The sequence below is a fragment of the Copadichromis virginalis genome, linkage group LG4 (assembly GCF_057382275.1).
Source record: "Copadichromis virginalis isolate Kocher_CV1m ecotype Utaka linkage group LG4, C_Virginalis_male_GT1.1, whole genome shotgun sequence".
In the NCBI taxonomy this organism is placed as follows: Eukaryota; Metazoa; Chordata; class Actinopteri; order Cichliformes; family Cichlidae; genus Copadichromis; species Copadichromis virginalis.
The window spans coordinates 24,537,069-24,562,384 of record NC_140621.1 but is presented as its reverse complement, the minus strand read 5'-3'; the positions used below and the strand labels follow the sequence as shown (position 1 = coordinate 24,562,384).

At 41.9% G+C, this 25,316-nt stretch overlaps 2 protein-coding genes across 2 annotated transcripts; one reads left to right on the top strand and one right to left on the bottom strand.

The window, feature by feature from the left end:
* The first annotated feature begins 2,854 nt into the window (after positions 1 to 2,854).
* metrnla (meteorin like, glial cell differentiation regulator a) lies at positions 2,855 to 9,237 on the top strand. Its single transcript, XM_085454382.1, has 4 exons — positions 2,855 to 3,205; positions 4,884 to 5,272; positions 8,191 to 8,250; positions 8,390 to 9,237. Exons 1-4 carry the CDS (start codon positions 3,108 to 3,110, stop codon positions 8,701 to 8,703), a joined length of 861 nt encoding a protein of 286 aa, XP_085310508.1. The 5' UTR covers positions 2,855 to 3,107; the 3' UTR covers positions 8,704 to 9,237.
* A 10,070-nt stretch (positions 9,238 to 19,307) lies between these two features.
* Positions 19,308 to 25,316, bottom strand: atp5pd (ATP synthase peripheral stalk subunit d). Its single transcript, XM_085454381.1, has 6 exons — positions 25,230 to 25,316; positions 22,111 to 22,249; positions 21,695 to 21,791; positions 20,905 to 20,976; positions 20,661 to 20,723; positions 19,308 to 19,573 (listed from the first exon to the last, which is right to left on the bottom strand). Exons 2-6 carry the CDS (start codon positions 22,230 to 22,232, stop codon positions 19,442 to 19,444), a joined length of 486 nt encoding a protein of 161 aa, XP_085310507.1. The 5' UTR covers positions 22,233 to 22,249; positions 25,230 to 25,316; the 3' UTR covers positions 19,308 to 19,441.

The following is a 25,316-nucleotide window of genomic DNA, read 5'->3' as shown; positions in this document are numbered from 1 at the left end:
TTAGCACTGATCTCTGCTGCACAAACAGTGGAAACCACATCACACATTCTCAAGAACCAGAGTTTAAACACAACACAAACGTAATGACTGTAATAACCACAACACTGCTCAACGGATAGATGTTACACTCACCACAGCAGAGCTCTTCCTTTCTCATTAAATGAAACATGTAGCACGTGATAACTCAGTGTGAGGGCATATACTTAAAAGACTAGTACAAATTAGGTTTAACGCACTAATTAAATTTAAGCAAGGTCATTATTTGTAATTACACTGTGTGTCTGTGATGTATCAGTGCAGGTGCTATTATGATTGATCCTCAGATGTCTTGCCTGGGCACGTCTTGTGTTTCTGTTACCTCATTGAGAAGTGCAGTGGCAAAGATAACACAAAAAGCAGATCATACACACACGCGCGCGCGCGCGCACACACACACACCAGCCAGGCTTCTCATCCTTACTACACAAGCAAAACAAAAAAAGTTGCACAATGCCTGGAACAAGGCTGTGGATTTGTGTTTTCCTTATTGTTACAGCAACTTTACACTCTCGTCCTATTAACCGCTCATCAGCACATCCTTCTGAGGTTTGCAGGGGATTCTGAGTTGCCCAAGCTAGGACATGCACCCTGCATGTCAGGTCAGAAACGCAGAGGTGTCAATCATCACCGCAACCACAACCAATTTAAAATCCCAAGAAAGCAGAAAGGAAAAAAATAGCAGTTACAAACTGCGCTGGTTTTCCTTGTCAGACAGGTTTCTTTCCCATGCCAAATGGCTTCCAGATACAAAACAACTTTTTCATAAGAAGTCGTTGCGTAGGATCCATTACTAGAGCAATGAAAAGTTTATGTTTACTGATGCTGTAACCAACCCCGAAGATCGTAAAGTTCCTCTTGTTGTACTCGCAAACAGAGCTATGTGTAAACTATGATGTTACAAGTCACAAATCAACAGACAAAATAGATCTGAAGTCCCTGAGAGCTGTCTGGGGCCAGAGACTTTATATTAATGATGGCTGTAGCTACTGTCAGTACAAAGCACAAACTTCACACATTAGTGGGATTAAACACGCAGCAAGTCACATGATTTGTCAGATAATTTAAATAAAGATGTTTCAAAAGACAGCCCTGCAGCAGCAACTTCAGCTAATCCCCCTTAATTGAATAAATGGAAAAAGATTGATGAATGGATGTTTAAAAAGGCACCAAGAACACAAACATGGTGGTGAGGTCTTTGCCATGGTCTCCCCACTCTCCCCTTCCAGAATCCCTCTCATCTGAAAGAGGGGGGAAAGAAAACTATTACAGGATAAATTTAAATCGCAGAGCCCCTGTGACATTATTAACAGACATAATGGATAATACCATCATTACTTCCCATAAAGAAACATGCAAATTTGTTTTTACTTGACCAGTACTTGACTTTGATTAATTAACTCCTTCATGTGGCCAGTACTTGCAGATGTCTGCAGAGCTCCAGTCAAACCATGAGACCACAGCTGATAGTCAGCCCTTTTTTAGCCCTCAGATCTCAGTATAATGTACAATTGATGGTTGCTATAAAAGTATATGGCAAAGCTAAAGGCAAGAATGCAACTGGCTAAACTTAATTTGACTTACAAAGAGGGACTATGGGGATTTTTTTTAAACCATTATAATACTAGAGTTTCACCAGCATGCCAGTATTGCCAACATACCACTTTTAGGTAATTGAGTCTATGCACCTTTCCTTTGAAAGGACACTGCCAGGAATACCTGCCACTTTACTTCCTTACCTCTTTACCCTCATTGCACTAAGATCTCATTATTTGACAGGGATCTTTGCGGCTCCAGCATCGGGAAACAATAGTATTTCTGTTCATAGAGACAGACACCCACAGAACTATAAAACACTTTATATGAGGGATATAAAAGACCTCTTATAGACTGATTTCTTACAAAAATAAATAAAGTTTATTCTGTTGAAATATTCAACGAATGTCAAAGTGTTGCAACTGCGGAGCTGCTGTGGTTTCTACACAAGTTTTATGCAACTTTCAAGTGCTGTCGGAACTTTTACATGAGTCGAGCAACTAACCAGAAAACAGTCACAGAAAATAACAGGGATATTGGGGATTGTTTGACATGATTATATTAACCAGTTTTAAGCAAGTTACCTTAACTCCAATCAGCAATCATATCAAGAATTCGATATTAGCCATATACTTATTCTTTAAAACATTCTGGTGTTTTCAGTCACAGAATAGGATTGTCTCCCCTCGGAGAAAATGATCTGTGTTTAGACAACTGACTACAACCCAACCTGTTAAAAAAAATCTCCTGGTGATGTAATTAACTTCTATTAATCTAAATGTGGCATAGCTATTTTTTTCAGCTGCTTCCTTGAGGGGTCACCACAACAAATCGTCTGCCCCCATCTCGCCCTTTCTTAGCATTCTCCTCTCTCATAACAATCCTCTGCATATCCTCCTTCACTACATCCACGAACCTCCTATGACCATGTCCAAACTATCCCAGATCCACATCCAACTTGGCCTCCTGACTTCTTGTAAGTGCCACCGTCTCCAAACCACACATGACAGCAGGTCTCCTCTCCACTCTTGCTGCTATGCTTCTGTCACAAATAACCCCTCTTCAGCTATGCCAGCTGAAGATCAATCATTTGATATACCATATATCATTAATTATGGCGCATTTACAACAGATAACGTTCTAAAATTCAACCAACTTTAATATTTGGAAGGACACAAACCCGCAAAATTTCGAACTTCTAAAATCGGAGTCTGAGATGAGGCCCCTGAACGCAGCATACACAGAGCGCTCGGGTGTGACGTAGAGCGCAATCAGGGCTGCTGAGGCAGACTCGGAGCTGAACTCACTCCACATTTAACGGAGGGCTGTCAGCGCTGCGCGGAGCTGCTGAATGAGTGTGTGTGTTTGATGGGGAAAGCGCTTTTAATCCCCTGAACTTTTCGAGAATAAAAGAAGAAACCCCGGGGAGCGCACGGAGCGGACCGTGGCACATGGAAACGCTATGCAGCTGGAGAGACGGCGGTGGACTTTATCGTAGTTTCACTCAAGAGGAGGCTAAGTGAGGCGAGATAAACATGCTCACCCCGATGCTGGCCTCCTTGCTGCCGCTTTTCCTTCTCTTTAGGATTTCTTTCTGCCAATACTCAAGCGACCAGTGCAGCTGGAAGGGCAGGTGAGGTCTACAGACTCCCCCCCCCTTTTAACTGAATGTATTTTGAACGTCAAACTAAACTGCTAAATAAGAAAAAGCGAGGATGTGAGCAAACATGAAAGCTGCTGGTGGCGACCTGAAATGACTGTGACTGAAACTTAAGTCGCCGCGGTGATGTGGGAAGCAGGCGGCAGGGTTAGACGATAAATTAAAACAAAGCTAGCCCCTATGGTGGCTGTAGGAAACAAAAGATTTGTGTAGTTTGTGATATAAGTTAAGAAACTACCGTAATTTTTTGTGTGTGAAAAATGTAGTAATGTCAGAGACACGTGTGTTTGGGGTTGTTTTGGACGTATGAATGACACGATGGTTCAACCAAAGATTTTAATAACATGATGGGAGGACGTTGGAATACGAAAATAACATATTTATGACATCCCACACACAAATCGCCTTTTTATTTTATTTATTTATCTTTTTTACTTATGTTTTATTCCCCCCTCCCTTCCCCTAAAGAAAGTGTGTGTGTGTGTGTGTGGGACATATGCACACACTCATAGGCTCAAAGTATTAAAGGTAGCCACACAGAGATGTATGATTGATAAACGTCAGGAAATGAAGCATTCACTGGAAAGTTTCACCTCCCATCAAACATCTGCTGAAATCTGTTTTGCAGTTCAGAACTGCGCCTTAAATAAGTGTTTTGTTTTGTTTTTTCATCATCCTGCAGTCAGGAGGGGCTGCCCATACTTTTGAGCTTTCCACCAATAATCTGTTGTTCATTAGGCAGACTCTTGACTAATCTCCTTTAATTGCCTGCAGAAGTGATGAAGTTAGAAAGGACTTAATTAGAGGCATGCTGAGGAGAGCCTGGTTATGGGGCTGCAGAGGCATATGCTCAGCATGTGCTGCGGGTTCCTTTTGAGATCTATGGCAAATTTTGAATTTCAGCATCTCATTTTCAGGAAACTGGGCGTTTCTCCTCCGGAGTCAAACCGCTAGCTTGGCATGTGTATGCTGGTAGACTGCTGATGGCTTCCTGCCTCAGGCTTTGCCACAGAATGACTGACAGAGCCGGAGTTTTCAAATCCCGACCAGGCATTAAGTTCTGGAGGGAGTCATTTGGTCATGCTGGCGCCAGAGGCCGAAGTGCTGCCCGGACAAGTCTCTTCCAGTCTCTTTGGTTGCTTGAAAGCAAGGGGAGGTTCGGTGCGTGACCTGCATTTGCACTTGCATGCTGCAGTCCCAGCTACTGTTGCTGCTGTTGTCTGCCCAGAAGCCCCTGTGTCCCTCCATTCATCCATTTCTGCCTCCAAACCCTTCCCAAAGGCAGCTTGCCAGTGATGCGTTTTGCCAAAGCGCTGGGCGGAACAATGCGGTACGGGGAGTGTGTGTTGGGAGCTGAGGTCATTTTGGCTGCTCCGGCTCGTGACTGGTCATGCAGCCAGTCTTGCGCACGGCCTTAATAATGCTTCAGGAGGAATGTGGTTTAATGTCCTTTGGGTCTGCCAGAGGTCTTCAACTTGGTCAGTTAATTCAGGCTATAAATGCCCCCAAAATCATTTTTAGATTAGTGAATAAGTCTCTTTATTCTTTATTTGGGTAAAGGGGGGTTGAAAAAAATTAAAGCTTTCCAGAGAAATGCCACTTTTATTGCAGCTTGTTTCATATGTTGTGCCTTTTTCTTTTCTTTATCCAGCGGTCTGACCCATGAAGGCCACACCAGGGATGTGGAGCAGGTGTACCTACGTTGCTCCCAAGGCTCTCTGGAATGGCTTTATCCCACAGGGGCCATCATCGTCAACCTCCGACCCAACATGGTCTCTCCCGCCGCCGCTCGGCTCTCTGTCTGCATTAAACCCTCCGCCGAGTCCAGCGGCACCAACATCTACCTGGACCGCAACGGCAAGCTGAGGTTACTGCTGCCTGAGCAGGACCAGGCTCAGGGCAAGGTGCACTGCTTCGGCATTCAGGAAGGGGCCCTCTTTATTGAGGCTGTCCCCCACATGGACATCAGTCGGCGGATTACGGCGTTCCAGTACGAGCTGGTCAGCGACAGGCACAAGGCGGGGCCGCACTTGCTCGTTGGTAAGATGCATCTTTGACATCTTTAGTGATACCCCTGAAAACTGCTGCTTCTTTGATCTGTGTAGCTCCTATAAAGGCCTTACTTTAGATTCCCTCTAGAACTGAGTGCCTTTGTGCTCTGCCCCTGTGGTGCACACCGAGCACTAAATGCAGCCATCTACTGGTGGAAACTTTTATTAGGTTGGACTCTAATAGTAGGAAACTTAACATTTGCTCCAGCACACTGCAAATACTACATCCAAAGACTTTTTTTTTCTAGTAGCATTGTGTTTACATTAAGGATTTTTTTGGGGGGTGGGGGTTCTTGTCAAACTCATATTTTCACCGTGAGGATTAAAAGGTCAAAATCGGCTTTTAAACTTTAGTTTTTCGGGATAAAACGTTCACCTCTCAGCTCATTTTACAAACATTCTGACTGGATTTGACTTGAACGTTGCACTGTAAGCTTCTATTGTTTTCTTTTTTCTTCTTTTTTGCCTGGCTTGTGTGTGGAGGGGCACAGTCAAACAGAGGGCCTCCAATGGAAAAACAGCCGTGTATTTTCACGCTGCGTACCTGCCAAACCTGCACATTTTCAAGCTGTGCAGCTATGTTTTTTTTCCCTTCTCTTCCACCTAAAGCAAAATATGAGCAGTATCAGGCCCACATCTGTTTTTACGGCTCTCTTGGTTCACATATTCACATCCTGCGTCATTATCTGGCACAGCAGACAGAAACAGACAGAGAGAGGGTTAAACGTAGAGTAGGAGTTGTTTTGACCGCATTAGCTCGCTCGGCTCAGCTCTGTAGTATAATCTGCTGCTGTAATGTGGCCTGTGATAGCACTGGGATGATTCACAAAGACATTGGTCTCGTGTCATCTGAAGCCTGGAGTCACAGATTGATTGCTGCTGCTCCTCCTTCTTTTTCATGTTTCTTCCTTTCCTCTTCTCTCTGACCTACTGTGCTGGGATTGAGTTGCTCACCATCAAATTGGAATGTATCTCCAACCAGATGTTGGGAGGAACTTCTAGGACCATATAGGCTTGTATTTCCCTTGCTGTCACTCCCTTAACCTCCCTTTCAGCTCGCTTGACTTATTCTCCCTTTTCCTGTCCTCAGTCTCACTATTTCCTACTTCTTAATTTTCTTTCTTGCCTATTTATCATTCTCGTATTTTTCCTTTTCGTTCCCCCCCCCCCCCCCCCCCCCCTTCCTAGTTGTTTGAAGTGGGTTTCGTCTCTGCTGAGCGGTATTAGCAAGTTGTGCTCCATTACAGTGGAATGCATCTGGTCCCAGATGTTTCAGGGACACTCTAATGTGCCCCTCCACTCCCTCCTTTGCCACTCCTCCCATCCCTCATCCCTCTGTGCTCCTGTGAAGTGGTTCTGATCAGAGTGGCGCTGCATGTGCAGAGGGCCAGAAAGAGATGCTGACTCGGTTCTCAGCCCATTCCTGCGGTTCTATTTCATGTTTGACTTCCTTGGAGAAAAACATAAAAAAAAAAACCAACCTCTGCTCTGGGTGAGGTTGGCCTCTCTGAAGTCTTGGCTCTCCAGCTGCTACTAAGCCATCCAAGCTTGTGGCTGTTTGACCCTTGAGCCCTCTTTAGTGATGTCGCAGTGCCTTGTGTTGCTACACTAGCTGACCTCAAAGATCCCTCACCTCTGTACACCCATCATCAGACAATCCAGCTAAAAGCTAAAAATAAGGTTAAGCTGCGCTCCTAAATATGACCAAGGGTGAACATCACCGCTTTGGCAAGAAGTCTTATTAGATGTATTGCACACACCAAATTAATATTTATGCTCAGTTTTATGACTGGTTGTGCAAATTAGGGTGCTTTCCAGTGCACCGGGCCCACCTGAGTTAACATTTTTTAAACATTCTTCCACTTATTTTGTGGTCAGACGACTGCTCCTTCCTCACCCTCAACCCACTGCTGACTAGACAGTCCTCTTTTTGCTCCCACTCCTCCTCCTACCCCCACCTGCTTCAGAGTACTACTAAGGAAAACCAAAGCAGGTCTAGGGGTTAATAAAGGCATTCTGGTTAGGACAGCCACAGGACCACCTGAGTCAACTAATCACGGAGTTGACTGCTCTCATTAAGGGCCCTTTCTACTGCTATAAAACAGTCTGGACGAGGGGGCAGGCTGAGTTGCTGCTATGCAGACCCCAATCAAAGGTGAAATGGTGCCTGGAGCAGACTTTTAAATAATTGATGTGGGCTATTGTATTTAATTCACATTTTCTTTTTGGAAACTAAATTACCTGCACTTTAATTGCCCTGTGCCTGTGTAATGCAAGATGTGCACGAAACCGGCAAAATCTATCCTCTGTTTGCTTCTTCTGAATGTGGGCCCCCCTTGATGTTATAGTTGCAGTCTAAGTAGGCCTGCTGGAGTGCTGTGAGAGCTCAGGTCAGATGTAACCTCTACTAGTTTTGCTGTTCTTATACCCGTCATCTGGTCCTTGTTTGTCATGGGGTGTCAAGGGGTTCCTGTTTTGGCAAGGGAAGCTGACTGAACAGCTCCCAGGAGCATTAGACATGCATACACACACACACACACACACACACACACACACACACACACACACACACACACACACACACACACACACACACACACACACTCTTAGCTTTTTGAGTTGTGCTTACTATCAGCAGCGTGCCTCTGTCTGGTGTATAACTCTGAGCTCAGCTGAATCCTGGTCTCTCATTTCTAAATAAATATTCATTTGTCAGGATGGAAATGACTGTGACCCTAATTGTCTGTATGTGAGGAACACTTACTCAAACACAGCCACAGATGTGTGTTTACTGGAAGTCTGTGGGCCTGTTAACACGATTTTTATCACGCCACATGCATTTTTTAATTTTATTTGCACACCATTTTTCTCTGAACTCATCCACCCTCTTTCTTTATTTCCACATAGCGTCCTGTCAGCCCTGCAGTGACACTGAAGTGCTTCTAGCTGTCTGCACAAGTGACTTTGGTAAGTGCTGTTTTGAAGAATTATAGGCTTCCTGCTTCCTGCTGCTGCATGGTTGGCGTCGATGTCCAATACAAACACACAGTTTGAAATATTGCTGTTACCAGTCTCTAAATCCCATCTTCCTGCTTGGTTTTTCCAGTGGCACGAGGCAGCATTAGGAAGGTGGATCAGGAGGAGGAGCACTCATCTGTCACTGTGGAGATCAGTCGCCTTTACAGACAGAAAACCCAGGTCTTTGTATCTGGGGGTGTCAGAGTACGGAGCTGGACTGGCCGTATCAAAATGCCCCTTCAGTGTGGGGTGAGGTCCGGTGAGGGGGAGTTTTTGTTCACTGGGGCCGTGAGGTTTGGGGAAGCCTGGATGGGCTGCGCACCACGCTACAAAGACTTCCTGCGGTTGTATCATGAGGCACAGCAGCAGGGCACCAACCCCTGTCACGTGGACACTAACTGAGCAGGTCATCTGCCCACATTTGGAGATGGAACAAGCCCTCAGTAACTGAGGAGACTGGCCCAGTGGCCCAGAGCCCCTCTCCTCTCCTGCTGCGCCGTGACTCTTTGGAGACAATGGCTGGAGCTGCTGGATGTTGCCAAGCAGCGTGCTAGCCGAACGCCGGTGATGCAACGTGGAATGTGTTCAGACCGCCTTTCTCACGCACGAGGAATCGCAAACTTTTAAATGTAGCAGACCCCATTTGGTTTTTATGTGTATAAAATGTGAATGAATATTGTACATTTTGAAGCTCTGTGTGCTTTGTTCAAAATCAAAACAAAAACAAAAAAAACGTGATGTACAGTTCTGAATTTATTTCCTATGACAGATGTATAAAATGAAAGACTCTTATTTTGTTTAAAAACGTATTGCAGTTTAAAACCTGAGTTATTTTTTTTCAGGTTGTACAATTGTTTAAAAAAAAAAAAGAAACCAAAAAGTTTTTTTTGTTTTGTTTTTTTGTCACTGAGAAGAATAAAAACTTTTATTCCCATGTGCATGCTTACATGTGTGATGTTTGCATACTCTTCATGTATACGTGTGTGTGTGTGTGTGTGTGTGTGTGTGTGGTGGCAGATTTTAGACAAAAGTATTAGTAATCGGAAGATAATTATTTAACTGCTTTGACTTTGACTAACTTGAGCTTTTATTTCTAATTTTATATTTTAGATAAAACTATGGTGGCCTGTAGGTACAAATACAAAACACAAAGGAATGAAAAGCAAAGCAACATTTGAGAAAACAAAAAAGTAAAGACCTCTTTTATTTAAGAAGTGTATCAATATCTAATCTTTAAAAAAATGTTATAAACCAAATTATTAGAAAATAATACTCATTGATAATATTCAATCATTTTGGCCATAATGAACCTAATTTAGGGACACAATAGTGCTCTAAGCCTAAATGCTGCAATTTTAAAGAAACCTGGTGGGTCAAAGTAGCTCAAACAATATTCACAAAGCTGTTAAAGAGTTTCATTTTCACCTGATTCTCCATTGGAATGAAAACGCAGTCATACGATGTGCATTAGCTTCTTCACCTCAGCTTTGAGCTGAGACTCTCTGCCAGGGGTACAGAGAGATTGATATCAGAGAGTTGGGGTGGATTCCTCTGCACTGGTTCCTGTGGTGATGGGGTGGCTGTGTGTCAAGGTCGATGTGAAAGGCCCCTTTGTTCCAGCGCAGCAGTCTAGTATGGGAGAGACGACTGAAGACAAACCTGAATACAACCCTGTGACGGGGCACGCAGCATAAAGTCGCGCTCTCCAACCACGCTAATTTTGAATGACGTGCACAACTCTGCTCAGGCACCACATTTAAATGAAAGCCTTTCATTTTCATCACCTCTAAATAAAACACAAAGAATCGGAATATTGGAACTTGTAGCTGTGCAGCACCAGCTGATGCAGCCTGTGAGCCAAGCCTGTTGAGATGACATCCAGTTCATGGCCAAGGCTCCTTTTGTCTGACTTTTCACTTTAAACGGAAATGCACCTAGAATGTCTTTCAGTAAGGTGCCCCACATGGACAATAGCTTTTCCAGACAGCACTGCCCATTGAAATGAATGTCTGGATTCCAGCTAAAAAGCCAGAGGTCCTGGAATTGCTCACTGGGAAATGCAAACAGAGTTTCTATGGTAATGATTCCTTACTGTGAACATTTTTTTGCTCTGGCTTTAAGACCAGGAGCCATGGAGTTAGAGGAGCAGGAGGAAGAGGAGGGTAAGTGGGTATTATTTGACTGCTGGGTCCTTCACTGGTTCTCAAAAGAACCCTCTCTCCTTTTTCCCGGGCCAAACGGCATTTTCATTTCAGGTAACAAACACAGAGTGTTCAGGTGTTTCCTACGCACACTTATATCTCTACATGACTGCTGTGCTGTGTACCCTTTCATATAAATTTCATATAAGTATCTATATCAGGCAAGCTGTACACATCCTGTGTGTTATGAGGATATTTTCAGAGTTTGTATAATTTGGAATATATTCTTTCTTTCTTTCTTTCTTTCTTTCTTTCTTTCTTTCTAGTACGCATTGTTTCTTATCCTTTAAAAGTTAAACAATTAATTAAAGGGGAAAAAAATCACAGATTAACCAATATCAGGCCAGGGTGCAAAGTTCCACGGGATGGCTTAAATCAAAAAGTGTTTGATTATACATTAGTGAAGCAGCTTTGCAAAAAAAGAAAAAAGAAAAAGAAAAGAAGCTATCAACAATATAAATACAATTATGATGACCATCGTGTATATTTTCCAGTCAGTGTAGCCAGCTGGTGAGCAGTTCTTCAGAGGCTCTCGTGTCATGAGGGCGTGCATTCAATTAATGCATTGCACACATGCAATCGGTTAAACCTTCTTGGGCGAGGTCAGATTTTGTTGTATTACCAGTTGAGAAGGATCAGTCTCAACCAGACATAAATATGTGGAGCCATTGTGCTGTCTGCGTGATTCAGCCAGAAGTCACTGCATGGTCATCTTGTGGGTGGAATTTTTTTAAAAAGAAGGGAAAAAACTGCTGTTGAAACTACAGCCAGGGTGCAAAGTCAGAAGGAAGGGCAGTCAAGTTAAAGAGCAGGAGAACCCCTGCAGTAGGATGAGGCCGAGTTTCTGAGTTTCGTGTAGTGGTTAATATTTCGGTGCCTCTTTGGGAAGTGCTGGAATGTGGGGAATGTGTTGACTTCACACACACATGCATGCGCGGCAACCCCCAACACACCGCCGCCTTGATTAGCCGGAATCAATAGAGTCTCTGTGGTTTTTCTGTTTGCATGCATGTGTGCGTGTGTGTATGCTAGTGCGTTAGTGTGTATGCCTCCACTGTGCACGTGGCTCTAACCCCAGCACACATAAACACACCGCCCCAGTGGCCAGATAGCTGCCACCCACACTGAGCCACAACTTACTCTGCAGCTGCAGTCCCAACGCCTCCAAGCTGACACAAATCTGCCGTGACACTTCTGTAATGCAGTCACATGTACACGGTGAACATAGTTTATCCGATTTTAAATCCATTTAAAATTTGCCCTTTTTCCTGTCTATTTGTCATGTGGAATATTATTATGCCTTTTATATTGTTTAGTGTTCATTTTATTTGATGAAACTGACTTCAGTTTATGGATTGTAGATGTATGTTTATTATACAAAATTACAGTTCAGCTGTGTACAATTTTCTAAAATTGTACATTTGTTTCGACCGCCTTGTTTTTTGACAGCTGGCCTTTGCTGGATGGGTTTTCCTTCTCTACTAACTACTTTAAAATGCTGCTCCATAGTAAATATACTGCATTTCTATAGTGGTTTTCTATTTCATTCTTCTTACAAGGTTCATTCACCCTTTCACACACACATTTTTACAAAAACTTTTTTTTCTGTGCCTAACCATTTTGCCTAACATTCACACACACACTCACACTTAGATGGAAATGTCAGGGGCAGCTCGGTGTTTAGTATGTTGCCCAAGGATGCTTCAGCATGCAAACTAGAGACGCCAGGGATAAAACCACCTTCTGGTTATTATATGACCAGCCCTACCTCCTGCCCCAGCTGCCCCAATTGTCAGTCACTTTTTATCTTCTTTGAAAATTTCTTCTTCTGTGATTATTTAAGTGGGATATTTATCATGTTGGAAAATTTACCTTGTGCTGTTCATCAATCTCCTTTTCATCGTATCTTACAATATTTAATCTGTGCCCAGAGCTCTGGTTTCCTTGTGGACGCTGCACAAGCTGACCTCTGTTGTGCCTGAGAATTCATCTCTTCAGTGCAAGGTTACATAAATCAAGAAATGCGTGTGTGGCTGTTTTCAAGGATAGCTGATAGTTTGTGTTTTACATAGTTGTGTCTTACTGCTTCATTTGTGATGTCTCGCATCTTTCTGAAATCTCACAGTTCAGTTTCTGACTTGTTTAGACCGTTCCTTTATATGTGCCGTAGAGGTAAAGCAGATCATCAACTAACCAGAGGTTGGTGGTTTGATCCCTGGCACTCCAGTCTGCATACCAAAGTATCCTTGGGCAATATACTAAAGTCTGAGTTGCCCCTTTTTCACTGACTCATTCACATAAGTGTGAATGTTAGATAGAAAGCACATAAATGTAGAAAAAAGTGATAGTATGAGTGGGTGAATGTTGTGTAAAGCACATTTATGTAAGTGCTTTCATGTATTTAGTCTAAACTGCATTTGTACTCACTGTTCTTGCAGTGGTCACAGTGGCACAAAGGTTCTACTTTAGGGGTCCTTTTTGATAAACATACGGCCTGCGGTCCAGAACCTGCCCACCAAATGAACTAATCTGGCCCACTAATTTGAAAAATGTAGAATGTTTATTTGTTACACAGTAAAAAAAAATCTGTGAATTTACTGATAATTTATTTTGCTTTTTTAGTAAATAAAGCCCATTTTTCCCACAGTGTAAGCCCAGAGAGCCACACTGCAGTCTGCTACTGCAGCATTTCTTCATAATGTGGAAAAACTGAGACATATTGCTAAACACCTGCTTCATCTTTTTAAAGATATCCCAGGGACTGTATGTGTAGTTAAACACATTTTACATGTTAGCGCTTAAACTAAGGGAAGCAGGTTTTTTAATAGCTTGTTGGGCAATAGCCTTACTGTTCCCGCGCACTTCAGATGAAACCGGGCTGTATGTGGCAAATTATAAACGAGTTCTCACTCCTGGTCTAACCTGTTTGCTTATATTGATGAATAGAATAAATTGCTCAGTTTTGCTGCACTCTGCATTGTTGTGCATGATTGCAATCCCACTTCAAGACATACAGAGATGAAACCTTAGAAAAAGTGGTTCAACAAGCTGTTAAGGCCCCTCCCTGCATGATTATTAATCCCCAGTGGGTCATGAGTTTCCCAGTCATAAAATTCCTTGCAGTCACCTCCCCCAACAAGGCTGCATGGCAGGATTAAAGACTAGGGTGTTGGGTGTCTATAGCAAAATGCAACTGCAGGGTCAGAGCATGGCCCTGCATGTCTCAGTATCAGGTATCAAAGAAGACTGGGAAATAACGTGTTCCAACGTACTAAATGTGTAGTATGCATTAAGCAAACCAAACGCTGTCTTCATCAGATGGTTTGGAGATCACCGTAGGTTCGTTTTGGCTGATGGTAGCCTGTCAAGACAAGGTTTCGCTCCATCTTCTAGTTGGCAGACAAGTTTTGGGATCACATCCAGACAAAAATACAGAGTAGCATTGGCCAAAGTCTGCTGATGAAAATAGAGTTCATGCACGTGATAGAAAAACGCCAGACTGCTATGTTTTATCATGTAGATGACTCCCTCTTGGCTGATGTCTGTATTATGACTAATTATTTCTGTTTGTGTGAATGGTGATTTAGTGCTGCAGTCTGCTCCTACAAGACAGCCTTTTGTCCTAAACCGTCCTCTTTCTCAATGAGTGACTGTGCGGCTGCTGTCAGCTCACATGGATCCCAGAGGCAGCGTCGAGGTGCCCCGTTCCCTCGGCAAACATGCCAGTGTCCTCCAGAGTGGGGGGTCCCGCTGCAAGGAGCAACTCTGAGTTCCCCCCACAATGCTCGGCGGCCCAATAAGGGAACAGAATTTGGCTCGGAGGACGTCAAGCAAACATGCAGCAAATGGCACTTTTATTTGCTTGCCGTCACATCCCCTCCCCCAGCGACCTTCATTTACTGGGATCCACAGTGCCATTTCCAGCAGCCCCATGGCAACAGCAGGACTTGTCAACAGGGGTACAACTTTCTCATGATGTCACCGTGCCGTGAATGATTTGCAGCCCCTAGAAAGTTGATGAAACTCCTTGAACTGATATTTTCTTGCAAACACAAAACAACACAAGCTTTGGATTTATAGATATGAAGCTTCACTTTGAACTGGATAGAAGGAGCATATTTTGCATCAAGTTAATAAGAACACGGTCCTGCTTTCTTTCATTCAATGATGCGATACATTGTAACTGGAACATTATAGAAATATTCACAGACCTGAATGACAAAAGCCCATCCTGTCGCTACACCTACCCTGACTCAATCTTGCCTTTGAATGAGCGTGTTGTTGTGTGCTCTATACAACCTGTCATTCATCAGCACTTGCTTCTTTTCTAATTGTGATAATGTGACCTGCTCAGGCCCCATTGCTCTCAGCCTGTCAGATGCATCGGTCAGAGAGGAAGATCTCCTGTTTGCACAGCCCAGTGAGCACCAGTTGCTTTGCCCTGTTGGTTGACTCCTCCTTGGTAACTGGGCCAACCCACTTTGACCTCTGACCGGGGCTGTGGCCTTTGGATAGGTGGAGAAAAAAATGGCTCCTGCCTAAATTCAGCCATTAAATTCTGGAGTAGACGGGGCCATGCCCTCTAGCCTCCAAAGGAAACACACATTTTAGGGCATTGTGGCATGACAAAGATCATCAGCCCATGGCGGTGCAAGTGCAGAGCGTGATAGATTGCGTAATTTAACATGTGACATTTGATGGATGTCCAAATGAGGGCTATAATAGGTTGTGTGAAGGATAGGTAGGAAGTGAACACTTAGATTTCCACACAGGAGCGGATGTGAGCTGTTTGCTCTGAGGACAGAATGATGGATCGATTCTGAATGGGGGACAACGGCACTAAAGAGGATCTAGGTGCATCCTCCCTGTGTTTAATATACAAACATTACTGTTTGTCCGGACAGCGAGACAGTTTCTAAGGCTAACACAATTCAAAGTAATATGTCAACAACACTGAACAAACCAAGAAATGAATGTGGCAAAAGTCACATTTAGCGAGGTAACAAATAAACATGTTTCCACCCTCATTGACTAATGCTCCACTGCTCCATTCGTGTTAAACAATCCCAATAACCATGCCAGAGTCCTTGGATCCAAGATTTCTCACAAAATTGCGTAGCCACCCCTTCTTTTCTTTTTTGTTTTCAAGGAGCCACACTTTATTGTAATATTTTAAAGTGTGCTTGAGTTATAACAGTTCTTCAGGCTTGTAGTTTTTCATTGGTGATTAAATCCTTTTTCACTCATTTTCAAGCCAGTCCTTGTACCTGACTATTTGAAGCCACTTAACGTTGCTCCATGAAGTGTTTAAGAATAAAAAGGCACCACACTCAAAAGTCCAACCAGTGTTGTGTCTACATACAAAAGGCAACTTAGGAAAATTGCATTTTAAATGACTTTGTTGCTAACAGCCTGTTGCAAAACAATAAATTCTTCCCTAATTTTCAAACTTAATCTACAACTAATGATCATTTTTGTTTGTTTGTTTTTTATTTTTGCCCCCCCAAAAAGTGACTCCACCCAAAAATTGAAGAAACTGTAAAAGTGTCAGGCCTAAGAACTATCTGCAGTCGATGAACTATATCTGAAAATGATTTTCTTAAGAAATAGGAAAAAAAACTGAAGCATCAGATTCACAATGACTTCATTTTTCAAACTGAGAAATTACAAGAAAGCGAATAACAATACATGGCTGCTCGTATTTTCACATTTACAACATAAAGAATGGAGGGGTGACTTAAGACTTGTGAATAGCACTTTGGATGTTTAAGATATTTTCTTTCACACCAAGATTATGCCCTCCAAGTCATCTTGGCTCAGTTTTTTAATACACATTGGTGTTGAAACATCTTATACTCTGTATTCCAGGTTACATGCCACAGGAGAGCAGAGGGATTTCATTAAAATCATTACTGGCTGTAAAACAGTGCGCCGAGTCCTGAGCCGTGGCAACAGTTAATAAGCAGACAAGTGTTGGCAACAGCTGAATGGTCAGCTGGGAAAAGAATGGCTGAGGCAAGGGAAAGTATAACTACAAGGGGTCATGCACTCACACTTGCATATGTGTGTAGCTGTTTCGCATAGTAGCTTAGCACAGGTGACTCCCACTGACCATTAATCACAGTCGGGGAACCTGTTGTGTTGCACAGCAGAACAGAAAAATAAGAACACAGTTACAGACCGAGAGGGGATGAAACACATATGTTTGTGGTCTCATTTATCAAGAGAAAGAAAGAAAAAAAGCATGTTTTTATTTTCCCCCTGCTTTGTTTTTGCCAACAATTTATCCCCACTGACTTTTTTTCAGACTGTTTCCTTCTCTTTTTCAGTCTCACTCTTTGGTATCTATTCCAGAAAACTGTGTTGAGGCTGTATGCAAAGGTGGCAACACCGTCACGTCGAGTTTGCCCAGTCGCAGACTAAAGAGACAAGCGCTCTGTAGTGTGACATGCTGTGTAGATTTTGTGAGGATTATCACCGCTCCACTGTGGAATGTCTTACTGGGAGAAATCAGAGTGGATGGATGAGGCCACGGGAGCCCACTCTGCTAAAAATGTGAAGCGGGCTGAAGATTTCCATTTCTAGTTTTTGTCTGTAACTACAGCAAGGCCGAAATGTTAATCTTACTCTTCATTTTATCTTTAAATTGAATCGTTTTAACATATTTATTCAATATTCAGGAGAAGACAGACCGAGGTTTCCATATATTAGAAGTTTGGTTTGATTTCCAGCACCTCAAGTCAACATGTCAAAGTGGGTGATTGTGGCTCTGAGAGCTTTGAGTGGTCGAGCTAGACTAGAAGCATAAATGCAGTCTGCTTACCATTTTGTGTTGCTTTGTGTTTAAAATTAAAATCCTCATGAATCTCCTTTTATTGTGCAATCTATCTGCATGCAATTTTGTGAGTCTTATATTACTGCATTACTCTTTAAGTTAATTACAAGAACTGCTGATGTTCACTGTACTGTAAAGGATCACACTCTTTAGGGACCCATACTACTTACCTCTTATACAAGTAGTTGCAAATTTTAAAATCACTTGTATGCAGATAGCATCCAGCTGTTCTGCTCTTTCCCACCTAACCAGATTTCTAAACTTGCAGATCTAAAGACATATTAGACTGCCATCAAGTGTTGGTTAAAAGCTCATTTTCAACAATTACATTTCTGACTAAACAGTAGCTCAGATATTTAATCCCAAAGATCAAACAATACCTCAGATCTGCGAGATCTTCTGTAGATTAAAATTTTGTGTAACACTGGGGGTTATCTTGGACAGTTACCTGCCTTTAAGGCTTTTATGTCAGGAAGCTGACTTGATCTTTTCATCTCAGGGACACTGCTGAGGTAAGATGAAATGTTTCCAAGGTGGAATTGGAGAAATTGTTCATGCTCTTATCTTTTTCCGCTGAAATATTTGCAACTGTCTACTTAAATGTCTTGAAAAATCATCTTTAAATCAGGTTCAGTCTGTCTAAAATACAGCTAGGGATTTCATATCTCTCATATTTTGGAGTATCTTCACTCTGCCTCCTCTTAGCTTTGGAGTTCTTGTTTTAACTCTCAAAGCTTTGAATGGTTAAGACACCACAGACCCTCTCCGAACTTTTACTGACCTACTCTTCCAAGATGTTTGTTACGTCTTTGAAGCGTAGGTTACTGCTGGTGCCTTGTACTCATTTTACACTTAAGGCATTCTTTTTTGGCATTTGGGAAGTTTCATGTGTGTTCTTTAATATATGTTTTCCTTTTGTGTATTCTTTTAGGTGTCAAGCACCTTGTTACTTTGTCTGTAAAAGGTGCTTTATAAATGTACTAGAATTGCTTGTAGAGGTTTGCCAAAAGTTGGTCATGATTGAGAAAATGTTCTCATTTCATAGTAAATTAGGCTTAAACAGGCAAAAACGCTGGTAGAGCAATGTTTTTACTCTATGTTTCATTGCTGAACACAGAAGGCTCGACTCGCTTCATTATGCTTTTTCAGCCCAATGTCGCCCCCTGCAGGTTCCTCTTAATGCAGCAGCTTTCGTCGGTGTCGTCGAGGTTGGGGTACATTCCCGTACTTATCACCATTAAGCCTGCAGTGATGGGCCGAGTTACATACAGCATTAAGCCACAAACCAAAGCCATAATAATAGTGCAGTGAGAGCACAGAAAGCGGGCTTTATGTTTAAAGTCTCTCTCCAGTCCCAGAGAGACTGCTCGTATTTCCATCTGTGGTGAAATGCGGATTTATACTGTAGTCATAACAAAGCCTGAACAAGACTGACACTGCGTAATAAAAGGGTTGGATGATCATTTGTTCTGCAGACATAGCTGTCCACAAACTGATGGATTGCTTGACTGTCTAACGTAACAGTGTATAGCATGTATTCATACATCGAGGGATTACCTAACGACACACAGAAGTAAATATACAATAAGGAAGAGCTGCGTCTGCCTTTCTGATGAGGAAAACTGACAAAGACGAGGCATTGCGGGTTCCCCAAAGGCAGCACCGACCCCACGAAAGAGGGAAACTGTACTCTCCTTTCTGCTGAGTGTGACTTGGCCGAGTGTGTGCTTAAAAACTGTGTATCCACAAGGGTCGAGTTTTCAGTGAGAGCCGGGCGATATTTCATACCAAATTTAGAAAGAAAACAGTTAAAGGTATCAAGTTGAGTTCATGACGCCTGGGAAGAAATCCTGTAATAAAATAACAGTTGTTTGCCTGCGAGGGATCTGAGAGGTTGTTTATAATGGGTCTGTGAACACTGATGAACTTTGACGCTATTTGATGACCACAAAAAAACAAGACAGAGGAGCCACGATTTCAGGATTTAATTACGCCAAATTACAAAGAAATAAAACACACGATGCTTTCATTTCTTGAGAAGTTGATGTACAGACTTATAGACAGATCTTTCCTCAGCATATGGAATATAAATAGTGTGGTGAATTTACAGATCAGCAATGGGCTTGTGTGGCCAATAAGGATGCTTTTCTTTGTCCAGCTTTGTTTCTGGGAATGTGTCATTCAGGTCTTCAATCGTCATCTGGTCAAATGGGATCATGTTCTTGAATTTTTCCAGCTGGGAAAGGAAGAAAAGATGATCAGAAAAAAGAAAACAAAACAAAACATGGCTTTAATAAACCCTACTAGGCCTTAAGTGGAAATGTCTCAGCCGACTTTTTTCTCCTTCAGAATAAAATGTGCTGCCAGTTTTCCATGAACACCCAATATTCAGAAGCACTGGGTGCTACTGAATATCCACCTGAATCTGATAAATACAGAGTAAAGTGGTTGCCCCATGATCGGAAGGTTGGGGGTTCGAATCCACTGAACGGCTATTCTGAGGTACCCCTGAGCAAGGTACTGTCCCTACACACTGCTCTCCGGGCGCCTGCTCAGTGGCTGCCCACTGCTTCACTGAGTGAATGGGCCAAATGCAGAGAAAAAAAACAAGTAATTTCCCCACGGGGATCAATAAAGTATACATCATTATTATTATCATTATTATCACTGACTGTGACTGTGTTCTGGACTGCCAATTTATTTAATATTCCTCTGTCTCTGAATGTGTGCCAGCCTGAAATTAAACTGTGGCTGTCAGAGTTGGTGGAGACACGTATACATAATAATGTATACGTGTATATATACGTATACATTATTATGTATACGTGTGTATATATACATATACTTGTACTTCTGGGAGTATAAGTGTTGAGGGGGGAGCGGAGGCTGCCATTGCAACTTGGATAAATGCTATAATGATTACAGAGTATCTGAAGACTGCCCTTCGCCTCAAACAGGTGGAGCTCCAAACTGCCTTTTCTGCTAATTAATTCTGTGATGTTAACGCTGTGCGCCCCAGTGCACTTTTTCCAGCAGTCACCTGTTGTCTCGGGTGTGGCTATGATACTTTAACCTGATCTAACAGGTGCAAACGTTTTCTGGACCCCTGAGGCAAGTGAAAATCCCGTCATCGCTTCCTGTGTTTCTGCTCCAGCTCCTGACAAACTGCTGCCAGGTACTAACACCTAATGCAAAACCGAGTCAAGTCAAGTAGATGCTAGCGGAAAATAGCCTGATGTTTGAGCTTAAGGAAAGATGGTGTTGAAAAAGTTAAATGTCACTTAAGTTGTCCAAAAATAACAAATGAAAAGTATAAGGCTCACCTGTTTTTCATACTGAGCGATACGAGCCTTGGATGCTTCAATGTAGGCAGTGGCTGTTTTGTTCTGGAAGACAAGTAAACATTACAAAAGACTCATTCATGTGCATGTTCATTATCCGTGTTTATGTTGTGCTTGACTTTTTTTATTTTTTCAAAATTAAACTTTGGATTTTGTCCTTCTCAGCTTTATGTTCAGGATGGGACACACATTCTTACATCCACCATCTCCAAACAGAGGCACTCACCGCTTCCTCCTCCTGAGCATTTATAATTGCTGTCTGAGTGTCTACAGGCTCCGGGACCTTCAGGGCACTGAACTGTGGGACACATTAAATATAAGGTTTATACATTCAAGTAACTGGAAAAAAGGCCACAAGTACGCAAAATACACAAAGCACAGCTGCTAATTTTTTCCCAGTATTTTTAAGCACTGGTTCAAATGTTTCTAACCCCTGTGAAAAACTGTAACTAAAGTGAATCTGGCTGCTGTTTTGGTTTAAACTTTAAAAAATGCTGGAAAAAATGAGTGCAAATTAAAAAGCATGATTATTTTGCCAAAAGCCTGTAACTGGAAAATATCAGTAATATTAATATGACGTTAACATTTTACATTTCTTCATTAAAGCTATCGTAGAGGCACTACGACACTGATTCTAAAAATGTTGGGACACTGTGTAAAATGTAAAGAACAGAATTCAAATCATATTTCATTTGCAATTCGTTGCTAATAAAACATCTCATTTTGTAACTAATTAGGTTAATTGGCAACAGGGCAGTTGCATGCTTGGTTATATAAAAAGCAGCTTAGATAGGCAGAATCTCAAAAGGAAAGGTGGGCAGAGGTTCACCCATCAACAGACTTTTATTAAAAGTGGTAGATTTTTCATATTTGATATGTTTCAAACACGTTTCTAGGTTTTACTATGAATAAAAAAAAGGAGCTTATGAGATTTACAAATCATTGCATTCTATGTTTATTTGTATGTTGCGTGGGTGCCAACTTCTTTTGAATCGGTACATTTAGTGCAGGCTTACCTTCTTTTCAAACTCATCCACCATGCCTGCTTTAGCCACAACAGATCTGTAGTAGCTCCAGTCAATAGCAGGAGGTTTCTCGGGTAGAGAGGTGAGTCTGTGAACACACAACAGCTAACTTACTGTCATCACAAGACATGTAAACAGACAAGACATGACAGAAGAGCTCCTATTGACAAAATCTGCACACTTTCACAGATGTATTCTGGGCATACTCATGATGCAATGCCAATAACAGATGCAGAGGTCGTCTAAATAAAGTTAATTACAGTTAACTAAATACTAAGAAATAATACCAAACATGTATGACACGGGTGGCAAAGAAGAGCATGCTGGTGACTTCACATCAGGCTATTTTATGGGCGCAATGCGCCTTTGTAAAATGCTGGAACAGGGTTTGAAGACTGAATACACACTTGGCAGCAATGGCATCACTTCGTGTCTTCAGGTTGTTGAACATGGTCCTCTGGTTGGGCGGCACCCTCTCAGCGAAAGCCGTCCAGTCAATGGCCTTCAGTGCAGCTCGTCTCCCAGCCATGTTTGGGAATGTGTGAGCTGAAGAGGACAACAAGACCAGAGACCGGTGTTTCAGATTAACTGGTGTTGGTCAAACAGAACGCAGGGACTGAAGCTGTCACAATTTCAGCTTTACATTTGGATTCCTGTGCTGGTTGTTTTTAATGCAACACTTCAGTCATCAGAAAGACACTAAACAAAATCTGAAAACAAATAAAAGTATTCCATAAAAAGGTTGTACTGGTTTTCATAAGAAACATATTTACATTTGCTTGACTCATTTAAAGATTCTTCTCCTGAAAGTGAAACTCCTACAAATACCTCTGTTCCCAACTTTCAGGTGACAAACTTATACTGAGGCCATTTAGTAAATCCAGCAGCTTTTTAACATCAAAAGAAGGCTCTGCGCTGCTGCAGACATTAGTAAATCTGACCCTAAACTAGAGCTGGGCGATATGAGATTTTTTTCATATCACGATATGTTTTTTTCATTTCAGGCGATAACGATATCTATCATGATATAAGCCAAATAACTATATTTGTAAGATTTAAATGTGCCGTTGCTCACAAGTAAAATGTGAAATAATCAGCAGCTTGTTTTTATTTAAAATTCAATTTTTTTTTTTTTATTTGTCACGTACACAGTCATACACAGTACGATATGTAGTGAAATGTTAAATATTTATTTCCCATAATAAGTTCAACAGGGTAGATGTATTTAAGGAACATGAGACTTTTTCAGATAAATAAAGGCAAATATTGCAAACTACACAAAAGGCAGCCGCTAAAGCGTTTAAGTTTCAAAATAGGACAAACGAAACAGACTAAATTGTCAATTCCACTTAAAAACAAAATATTAATTCTAAAAATAAATCTTAGTTTGTTTTACAGAAGAACAGACAAAACTGACTAACTTTTGTCAATATCAAATAAACTGAGAACTAAAAGGAAATTCTCAATCTCTCCTTGTTGTATAGCTTAGCTTTTCAAACAGTTTTAACAGTTACTTTAGTCTGACAAAAGCCGAATGACGAATTAGCGCTTCCAGTCAGAGACTGAGGCTACGTCCACACGTACACGGGTATTTTTGAAAACGGAGATTTTCCATTTTCGTTTTAAAAAATAATCCCGTCCACACATAAAGGCAGAAATGAAGGAAAACGCTGCTATGAACATGCCAAAGCAGCAGGTGGCGCTAGATTCCTAACCGTGCCTAAATGTTGGCCAATCAGAAGTCTAGACGCCTCGGTGGGAAAAAGTAAACAAAGCTGGGGCATAGAAGCAGAACCGAGTCGTATGTGTGGAGGGACAGTAACTGTGTGTATATGTAAGCATTTAAACACTGCAGAGAGTAGAATTAACAGTAACAGTATTGTAGAAATTCATTTCACCGAAACAATAACGTGGCGCACAGTGTGACACATGCACCAGTTTATTGTATTTCCAGACTTGCTTTCGGCACAATTTACAGTGCACGCTACTCTATTTTTGTCAGACTTGAAATAGCCGAAATACCTTCCCACTACGGAACTTCTATGGCTCTTCCGTTTGACAATCTCTCCGGCATTGGAACCATCATCTGTTTTCTCTTCGGTCACGCTCGGTTGATTTTTCTAGTCGGCACACTCATTTCCTCCATTACGCGCTGGCTCCATTACCCGCTGGCTGCTTCCCAAACAAACACACGTGCGGCTTGGCACTTGTGCTGTACCTAACAAGTCACGCGACGTGACGCTGCGGCTGTGATTGGTTCGGCTCTGCGCTACTTAATTTGGATTGGCTGACCTTTTTTTTTTTTTTTTTGAGGACAAGAGCGGCGAGGTCTATCGCGATAGCTTAATTTCTCTATCAGTAAAAGTTATATCGCGATACATATCGTTATCGTTCTATCGCCCAGCTCTACCCTAAACGTTCTTCCATCTTTAAAATGCCAGCCTTTGTAATAAGGGATATTTTTTCACAGGCTTTTCTCATTTAAATCACCCCATAAAACAACAGGGTTGGAACGCAGTGTGCCGCTTTGTAGTCCATCTTCAACACGGCGGACATCCTGAGTCACATCGTTAAGGAGAGACAAGTGTAAGGCTGTTCTCTTTTCCTAAGTCCTGAGAAATTCTCCTATCCACTTTTCCTTGTAAGAGTTTAGGAAAAGAGATTAGGACTAGGATACAGGAGGTACTTTTGGAAAGCATTCCAGGTGTAGTTGTGTCACAGGTTAACCGGGTTTACTGTCACAATGACAGCGTAACATGGGCTGACATCCAATCTGAGTGCAGATACGTGTATGTGTAATTGTATGGTGTAGCTGCAGTGATGATCGATCTCACATCAAAGAAAGCTTTCGGGAATATTTAAAATATCCTGGTATGTTTAAAACACATTGAGCTGGTCATTGTCTAAAAATGGAGAATGAGCACTGAGCATATAGCTGCCCACGTTAGACTGACTGGGTGAACAGCACCATGCAGGGAAACCCGAAAGTCGGTGGAGCTGATCGGTGATGTCATAGGGAAAATATCGGCTTGTGATTTATGTTACAGAAACACAAAGGTGCGCGACCGGACAGAAGGCTTTTTAATATTTATTTATTTGTTTTTAATTAAAATAATGTAATCGTTGTCTGAAGATAATTTTCATACTGATTATCACCTTACAATCAATAACGATGCTGCTTTAACTTTCTGGGTAAAATATTGCTCAGTGAGAGCCATTAAAGGGTTGTTTTTCTTAACAGATTGTTTTTTTTATTTATTATTGTTGTTCTTATTAAAATGTCCCATCCGCACACTTATGTTATACAGCTAACGCAATGTGCCTTCAGTCTAATGAACTTAAAACGTAGCTAAACATTAGCAGCATAAGCATCCCGAGGTTAGCACGCAGTAAACACAGTTTATACGTTGCTGTCGTTTTATTTTTTCTAACATTTTGTGAACAACTTTGAAAAAGATGTCCAAGATTAGACTGTGGCGATTAGTTTTAAGGTTTGTTTTGATAAATCTGAACTTCATGTACATACCAACTCCGCAGGGACAGACCGCCGACAGGAAGCGGAAGACTGTCTTCTTCTTCTACATATATATTGGCGGTTGGCAAACAACTGAAA